The following is a 9575-nucleotide window of genomic DNA, read 5'->3' as shown; positions in this document are numbered from 1 at the left end:
AGACCTCAAAGTTCTGGTCCTGCAAGGGCCCCTGTCCTCTCTTGAGACCACTCCTGGCTCTCTCTGCCGAGAAGGAGCTGCTGGCGGTACGTCCTCTAAGAGTTGAGGTCCATCGTGCAGACCCTGAGAAAACTCCTAGGAAAAGGGTCCACATTCTTGTTGAAGTCAACAGAGCTCAATTCCTTTGGAAGTGCTGGGTGTGTCCCAAGTTGATGCAACTGCAGAGCCATTAGGTCAACAAGCACATGTGTGCGGCCCCTTCCCTTAGACTCCTGTGGGCCCTCGTGACATAGGCTCAGAAGACTGCCAGCCTCAAGCCTTACCTCTTCCAAGGCCACACCGTGTCCAGGATCTTCTGTCCCATGAATCTCAGTTGCTGTGTGGAAATCAAAAGAGAGAAAAGACCCTGCCTGCGGGGTCTCTTCGGGTTGGGGCCTTCTAGCTTCTCTTCCTCGTCCTCCTCGTCCTCCTCGTCCTCCTCGTCCTCCTCGTCCTCAGAGGTGGTCTTAGGTTCCACACTGCCCTCCTCCTCAGGGGTGCTCTCGGATTCCACATTGCCCATGCACTGGGCCATGTTGAGATGAAAGACACGGCAGCTGAAGCCCTCCAGGACGCCGAACTTCACGTGCTGCTGGAGGATCTCCAAGGTGGGGAAGACCCGGCAGCAGGCCATGCACCTGAAGCCGGTCTCCATGGTCACCATCCAGTCCGGTGTCTTGGCCCTGGGTGTCTCCTGGACTGCAGGTGACCCTGATGGGCTGCCTGGCTCTGCCCTTTCCTCATACTCTTTCTCCTCCCCAGTGGGCTCACTGTCCGACAGGAGGCTTTCGGTGGACACATCAGAAGAGGAGTCAGTGGCTAGTGTGCACACATCCTCAGGAAGGATCACTTCTTCTATCGTCAGCTGCTTTTGAGGCAATTCCAAGGGTTTCTTTGTCTTCCAGGAGACAGCTACACCCTTGTTCACTTGTACCTGCATGTAGTATATTTTCATGCCCCTTTCCTCTTTGTCTGGGTGCAGATCGTTCTTACAGGGTGAAGAGGGTGAGGAGGAGACACAGTGTGATGGGGGAGCGGTCTCTCCTTCTTCCTGATCCTGGGCTAGGGGTGCTGTAGGCTGGGCAGTGTCTCGATGTGATCTCTGGATTCCTGAAAAAGGAAATTAAAAACATAGTAACATGCATGGGCCGTGCCGGAAGCTGAGGGAGCAGGTGTGGTAGACGAGAGAGGGACATTTGCATGACGTAGCTATGTCGTGAGCTTGGTGTCTGTTGGCCGTAGGACGGAGCAGTGTATCTGGTGTCATCTGTGGGCTTTTCATGTGCGTGTGGGGGGATACTGGAGCGGTGTCTGTATACAGGGGTGTGGAGTATGGTGGTGAGGGCTGTGGTATGTGAGGGATGCGGCTGGATGCGTGTACAACGAGGAGTGTGAGTTTGGGAATATCAGTGGTGCATTACTTGTGGAATGGGGCTGTGGTGCTTGAGGTTTATGTGTGCACTGAGAAGGGCTGTGCCTGGAGGGCGGATGTATGTGTGAGCTGTGTGGACCTGAGCTGGATGGTCCTGCTCTCAGGCTGGAGGTCTGTGATGCAGAACTCTGTCCTTCTCTGGAAGCAAAGGCAAGATAAACCCTACATTTTCCTCTGAAGATGCTTAATCTGGTCCCTCTTCCCTCCACCTCAAGCCCAGACCTTTCCGGCCCCTGCTCCTTGACTTCCCCACCATGGTGTTACCAGGATTCACATACCCCCGCTCCAGACTCAGCTGGGATCCACGCCCTCGTAACAGCTCAGCCATCCTGCCCAGGCTCCTCCACAGAGCCCTCATCACCTCTGATGACCCTGGGTTTCCTCTCAGCCTCCCTGGGATCTGTGTGCCTCCTGCCTCACAGCCAAGCACCCCCTCACCTGAGGAGCCCCGCACCCTTACCAGCGTAGATGAGCTTGCGCGGAGAAGAAGCACAGGAGAAGTTTGTAGAGGCAGAGGAGACCTCCCCTGCCCCTGGGCTGCAGCCTTGGGCCACCACAGTGGATCCAAGCTGAGGGGGATCCTCTTGTGACTTCGAGATTCCTGAGGGAGGAATGAAAGGCTCAGGGTGGGTTCATCAGTCCTCTGTCCACAAATATTTACCGAGTGTCTGGCACGTGTCAGGTGCAGTGAATACACACAGTTGAGAGTGTGGTTCCCAGTGGATACTCCAGTATTTAATTCAAATCAGTACTTACTCTGTCACTGTCTTGTTGGTAATGTAGGCCTCGGTGGTGATTGTGAGTATGTGGGAAGAGTGAGTGATGTGTATCAGTTAAGTCTGTGGTAAGTGTGGGGTTGGCATGGGGAGCACAGTGCAGATGTGTCTTATCTGTGTCTGTGGCCTTTGTGTGCATGGTTTCTGTTCACAAGTCAGGAATTCTGGGACATGTAACTTTTCCTCATTACATGGTATGGCTTGTATTTATGGTGTGTGTTCATTCATTCATTCACCAAGATTCAGTAAGCAGCTACTCCTGTGTATCCGGCACTCTTCCATTTTTGTAGTCTCTGGTAACGCTGCACATTCTAGTAGGGGAAGACACACACTAAACAAAACTACAATAAATATATAATACATCAGCTGGTGGTAAGTATATAAGGGTTGCCAGACTTAGCGAACAAAAATACAGGGCACCCAGTTAAATTTCAGTTTCAGATAAACCCAGAATAATTTTTTCGTGTAAGTATACCCATGCAGTATTTGGTCTTACTTATTTTTAGTGTTAGTATGGCCCATACAATATTTGGGACATACTGATACTGAAAAATTACTTGTTGTTTATCTGGAATTCAAATTGAACTGGATAGCCCATATTTTATCTGGCATCCCTGACATGGGTTAGTGAGACTGTGGTTTACTGTGGTTTGTACAAAGCGGGTCTGGCATTACTCAAGAATGTGTTACAAGTGTGGTGTGTATGACACGTGACTGGTTCTTATAGAGGTATTTAGCGATGGCTGAAGTTAGCTGTGTTTGTGCGAGAGTTGAGGAGATACTTATATATATATATAGTGTGTGTGTGTGTGTCCTATATATATAGTGTGTGTGTCTATATACATATCTCATCTCCAGCGTTTGGTGTTGGAGGAGAGGATTGTGATACAGGTGGGTTGTATGAGAAGGTAGTACAGGAGGGATGCGTGTATATACCTCCATGTGCTGTGTGTGGTTTAATACGGAAGTTATATGTGGGGTGTGTGATATTTTTGCTGTATCAGAGTGTACATGGGTGTATGAGTTACTGTCTCATAAAACACCCCTAACAAGAATTCTGTATACACTCTTACGTACACCGAGTGTCACCCAGGTCCAGACAGGGTGACAAGAACTTTACCACACAGAGTTTATATCTGATAAGCATTCTACCCCCATTCATCCTGCTCTTCTCTGTACTACCACACACACACACACACACACACACACACACACACACACACAGGAACATAGCGAAAAATATTCTGAATGGTCAGGGGCAGTCATTGCCTTCTCCAGCCTGTCCCAGCCACTGCCTGAAAATCTGCCTGCTGTGTAGACCTCCATTCCCAGGGCCCATCCTACAGTCTCCAGGGCCCTGGGCCTGGTAGGAGCTACTGGGCTCTAATCTGGGGCAGGGACCTCTAGCTGGAACTCTGGGGTGACCACCCCCTCCCAGGGCAAGCTACTCGCCTACATTTAATGCACGCAGGCACCACGTGGCCCGTGGCTCTCAGAGCTCCCCGCAGGACCCTGAGGACATTTCTCACCCCCGCCCACGCGGTCTCATTCTCTGGAAAGCCCTTCCCTTCCCTTGGTCTCCTTTGGGAAATTGTTCCTGTTGAAGGAATAAAACCTCCTTGCTTTCAATATGACACCATCCCTAGGCAAACAATCGTCTTTCGAACTGCATTCCACTTGTCAAGATACTTTTCAACAGGGCCTTCAACTCATGGGGCTTCTCTTTCCACTTTGGTAAAAGAGGCCAAGCAACTCATGGGTCTCTCTCAGCATCCTTGCATCCTTCACATCCCCCACCTCATGACCCCAGGAAAAGATCCAAGAGAATAAGAGAGAAATCGGGGACTGAGAAAAGCTGCACCTCTAGGTCTGTGCAAGCAGGATGCAGCCTGCTGTGAGTCCGACAAAGCTCCAGGCCCGGCTGCCTCAGGAGAGAGTCCTCAGACCAGCGGAGCTGACCTCCCATCTCCCAGGGGCATCTGGCCGTTCTGTGCCGTCTCGCACCACAGGGAGCCTCCGGATGGATACGGCAGCATCAGTGAGACAAGGTCTCTCGCTCCCTGCTTCACAGGTGACACGTTCTCAGTCCCCCTCTTCCTAGAGAAGGTTCAGTTTGGCAGAAACCCATGTGCCCCAGACAAGTTGCCCCCCACATACCTCCTCCGTTATCGGCAGTTTCCTGGGACTCTTCATTTTCCAGATGTTTCCTCTTTTGTCGCCGTTTCATCGTACCAACTAGAAGTCTCCCTTAGAAGATGCCTCAAGAGATGTCCAACTCCTCCTCTTCCCTACAGGTTGGCCCTTGTTGGCTCTTGGGCAATCCGTTGAAATGATTCAATACAAATAAAAATAGTCAAGTCTCCTAAATGGCTGAAAAACTTGTACCACTTATTGAACCAGCAGTGCTGCCTAGTGCTCACCAGGGCTGTTAAGTTTGCAAGGTTGCCAGGCGCACAGCAGGATTCTGTGACCTCAATGATGACATCAGAGCATTCTGTGGACCTAGGTTCAGCACAGTCTCTGCAATATCACAGGCCCCGTTTTCAAGAACAATTCCTGTTTCCCAGCCGAACCTTTCCCATGAAAGGGAAAGGTTCATACCATATCTATTATAAATTGTATCATACCATATCTATTATAAAATGAACATTTTTTTAAATTATTTTTTTATTTTTTTTTGCTTTATAACAAATTTAATCAGTTATACATATACATATGTTCCCATATCCCCTCCCTTTTGCGTCTCCCTCCCACCCTCCCTATCCCACCCCTCCAGGCGGTCACAAAGCACCGAGCTGATCTCCCTGTGCTATGCGGCTGCTACCCACTAGCTATCTACCTTACGTTTGGTAGTGTATATATGTCCATGCCGCTCTTTCACTTTGTCACAGCTTACCCTTCCCCCTCCCCATATCCTCAAGTCCATTCTCTAGTAGGTCTGTGTCTTTATTCCTGTCTTACCCCTATGTTCTTCATGACATTTTTTTTTCTTAAATTCCATATATATGTGTCAGCATACAGTATTTGTCTTTCTCTTTCTGACTTACTTCACTCTGTATGACAGACTCTAGGTCCATCCACCTCATTACAAATAGCTCAATTTCATTTCTTTTTATGGCTGAGTAATATTCCATTGTATATATGTGCCACATCTTCTTTACCCATTCATCCGATGATGGACACTTAGGTTGTTTCCATCTCTGGGCTATTGTAAATAGGGCTGCTATGAACATTTTGGTACATGTCTCTTTTTGAATTATGGTTTTCTCAGGGTATATGCCCAGCAGTGGGATTGCTGGGTCATATGGTAGTTCTATTTGTAGTTTCTTAAGGAACCTCCATACCGTTCTCCATAGTGGCTGTACCAATTCACATTCCCACCAGCAGTGCAAGAGTGTTCCCTTTTTTCCACACCCTCTCCAGCATTTATTGTTTCTAGATTTTTTGATGATGGCCATTCTGACTGGTGTGAGATGATATCTCATTGTAGTTTTGATTTGCATTTCTCTAATGAGTAAAGATGTTGAGCATCCTTTCATGTGTTTGTTGGCAGTCTGTATATCTTCTGTGGAGAAATGTCTATTTAGGTCTTCTGCCCATTTTTGGATTGGGCTGTTTGTCTTTTTGTTATTGAGCTGCATGAGCTGCTTATAAATTTTGGAGATTAATCCTTTGTCAGTTGCTTCATTTGCAAATATTTTCTCCCATTCTGAGGGTTGTCTTTTGTTCTTGTTTATGGTTTCTTTTGCTGTGCAAAAGCTTTTAAGTTTCATTAGGTCCCATGTGTTTATTTTTGTCTTTATTTCCATTTCTCTAGGAGGTGGGTCCAAAAGGATCTTGCTGTGATTTATGTCATAGAGTGTTCTACCTATGTTTTCCTCTAAGAGTTTGATAGTGTCTGGCCTTACATTTAGGTCTTTAATCCATTTTGAGCTTATTTTTGTGTATGGTGTTAGGGAGTGATCTAATCTCATACTTTTACATGTCCCTATCCAGTTTTCCCAGCACCACTTATTGAAGAGACTGTCCTTTCTCCACTGTACATTCCTGCCTCCTTTATCAAAGATAAGGTGACCATATGTCCGTGGGTTTATCTCTGGGCTTTCTATCCTGTTCCATTGATCTATCTTTCTGTTTTTGTGCCAGTACCATACTGTCTTGATTACTGTAGCTTTGTAGTATAGTCTGAAGTCAGGGAGCCTGATTCCTCCAGCTCCATTTTTCGTTCTCAAGATTGTTTTGGCTATTCGGGGTCTTTTGTGTTTCCATACAAATTGTGAAATTTTTTGCTCTAGTTCTGTGAAAAATGCCAGTGGTAGTTTGATAGGGATTGCATTGAATCTGTAGATTGCTTTGGGTAGTAGACTCATTTTCACAATGTTGATTCTTCCAATCCAAGAACATGGTATATCTCTCCATCTATTTGTATCATCTTTAATTTCTTTCATCAGTGTCTTATAATTTTCTGCATACAGGTCTTTTGTCTCCTGAGGTAGGTTTATTCCTAGACATAAAATGAACATTTTGATTGGAGATCTTTTAATGTCTTTTATATAGAGATTTAATATTAATATTTTAAATTGTCTCCAGTTTCCCTGTGGATTATTGACATTTTAAACTCTGCGCTTCCATTTTCCCTCAATACCTGTAATTTTGTCACGGCTATTTCTGTACTTAAAGATGAGTAACTATATAATTGATTTCTTCATTTTTTCCCCATCTCTTTCCAAGGTACTGAATTTGATTGTGTCTTACGAATTAGTGAAAAATGCTAGTCCTTGAGTCAGGACATTGGGCCCTTTACCAAGTCACTCAACCTGTGTGGGCTTCAGCTTCTGTCTGTGCTATCGAGAGGCTTGGCCAAGCTGACTTTTCAAATGCTGTGTTTCTTTGATTCACTCTCACGTACTGATCTGCTACTTAAGAAGAGGGCCTGTTCTCATAAAGTAAGAACAGTCGTTTTCTAATCCTTGGGTTGGGCGGAGTTTAAGTGGTCGTACTCAGTTTGTTAGTTATATTTACTTTTACGTATGCTTAGCTCTAAATAATTTATATGGCTCTTGTGACTATTTTTAGATCTTCTTTTTTTCTTATTTTCTTTTACAGTTTCTAATTTGTTATCGCCAGTGTAGAGGAGCCTGATTGATTTTTAAAATTTATTGATCTTGTATCTGTCTGCCTTGTTGAACCGTCTTATTAGTTCCTGCTAGTTTATCTGTGGGTTCTTTTGGGTTTCCTACATAAATGAACATATTAAATGTAAATAATGTGTTCTTTGGATAAAGTTTATTTTCTTGCATCTCTATATATAGAGGCAATATGTTGAATTGATTTAAATATTTAAATACTTACATACCTGTTATCATACTCTAAGATTCTTTATCTTATTTTCTTTCAATCAATATTATCTTTTCAAGATTTATCCACATCAGTCCATATAGATCTAGGTCTTTTATTTTTGACTGTTTGATATTATTTCATCACATTCGTATAGCATCATTTATTTTCCATTCAAGCATTATTGGACAATTGGATTGTTTCCCTCCCTTCTCTAGAACAAACAACGTTTCCTAGATATCCCTGAAGATGTCTGACAGTCGAGAAGGGCCAGGCTCCCCGAAGATTCCTACTTGCTTTTAGCCACCTTCCAACAGGCCATCTCCAGCCAGCAATTTGAAGCACAGATGAAATGAAAACTCCCCCAAGTGTGGAGATCTTCGGAGCTTCCTAGAAGGTGGGAGGTTAATGATAGGCATCCTGCTGGGATCCCAGGGGAGTCTGAGCTGGCCTGAAGCTCATCTTCCTCCTCCACCTCTCAAGAGAAATGTGGAGGAAAGAAGACTTCAAAAACTGTGAGTAGGCAGAGGGAGAGAGATTGGGGGCCGAAGCTGCAGCTGAGGTCTTGGAGTGGGCTGTGAGGACGCAGAGCCTCTAGAGAGCCAGGCTCTGCCTTCTGAGCACTTCTCCCCTAAGGCTGCTCATCATTCAGGTGATAGCAGGCATATACAGCCGACTCGGCCCACACTGTCACAGAAAGCCTTATCAGAATCTCTTCGTCTTCATACACTCTTGTGTCTGTTACTTGGTTATTGCCTTTGGTACTCCACTGATGTGAACCACAGTCGCTAGGGGATGGAGCACACTAGTGACCCATCTTGCTCTGTGGCCTCAGTCCACAGCTTGAGGGTAAGGGAAGAGGCCAAATGAAGGTCAAGAAGGAAAGATGGAGTTTGAAGAGAAGACCTGAGTTAAGGGTGTCTTCTCAAGTCTTGATGAATGAAATGTAGCTCCAGTACCTGAAGTCCTGCTTGTTCTCAAGGCTGACCACGGGGCTGGGTGCACTCAGTGAAGGAGCCGTATACACTTAGTATTTCCTTGCTTGCTCACACTTGCCCTCCTCTGATACACACTCTGCAAGACTGATGTTCCCCTGAAACAACTTTCCACCTGCCACTGTCATCTCATGAACATTTGCTTCCCCTTCCTAGTGTCCCCCTATAATGCCATTGCCGCCAATTCATAATTTGATAATCATGCTTCTTACCATAGTCTCAGCAACTTCTGATAAATTTTATTCACTTTATTCCATAGTCTTCACACATCAATAATCTTCCTTAACTTCCTAGCTGCTGGTTAACCCATTCGGAATCCTTTCTTTTTCTTTCTCTTCTTTGGCAAATCCTTTCTATGTTTTAAGGTCTTTTTCTTGTCTCTCTACCATCCTGCCTTCCTGAACTTCTTTTTTTTCCGTTTAATTAACCTTTCAGTCTCCTTCCCCAACTTCCTCATAAACATTTAGAGTTTATTCCTCACAAGTTAGACAGCCGTTTATGAATGGCCAGGCATAATGGACTCAGAATGAGTTGGCACCCCCGAGGTACCTGTCTTGCTGGGGAGCCACAGGTGAAGGGCTGGCTGGTGGACACATGTTTGCATGGAGTCAGGCTGAGTGGCCTTAGGGTGTTTGCTCTGCACTTGTGTGTGTTTCTCCCTAGTTGGTTTCCTTGTCCAGCCACCTCTGACCTCCCTCCATCCAGCCCAGGGCATCCTTCTCATCACAGGGGTAGGATGTTTGTCTCGTTTTCCATCACATCCTTTCCCCAAAGTTTGGTTGTGAGTTGTTCCCATTCCAAAGACCTTTCCTCTTTGAAGAGAAAAGAGAAAATCTTTTCTCTCCTTTTCTCTCACTTCACTTCTGCTCTATTATCTCCTCCGTCCAGAATGGCCCACTGACTCAAATGGGTGTAGATCCGAAGATGGCAAGAAATGCCAGCAATTCTGAAATAATAATACGGATGTATCAGGAGAACTTGAAAACCTTTATTCCG

The 9575-nt window shown here is 45.7% G+C and overlaps 1 protein-coding gene across 1 annotated transcript; it reads right to left on the bottom strand.

The window, feature by feature from the left end:
* Positions 1–319: 319 nt before the first annotated feature.
* Positions 320–4474, bottom strand: LOC307051250 (protein FAM170A-like; the record flags this gene model as incomplete). The annotated part of the gene is made up of 3 exons (XM_079701569.1): positions 320–1149; positions 1932–2072; positions 4405–4474. 3 exons carry the CDS (start codon positions 4472–4474, stop codon positions 320–322), a joined length of 1041 nt encoding a protein of 346 aa, XP_079557695.1.
* Between the last annotated feature and the right edge of the window lie 5101 nt (positions 4475–9575).

This window comes from Hyperoodon ampullatus (genome assembly GCF_949752795.1).
Source record: "Hyperoodon ampullatus genome assembly, chromosome: 4".
Taxonomy (NCBI): Eukaryota; Metazoa; Chordata; class Mammalia; order Artiodactyla; family Ziphiidae; genus Hyperoodon; species Hyperoodon ampullatus.
This window is presented reverse-complemented; position numbering and strand designations above follow the sequence as displayed.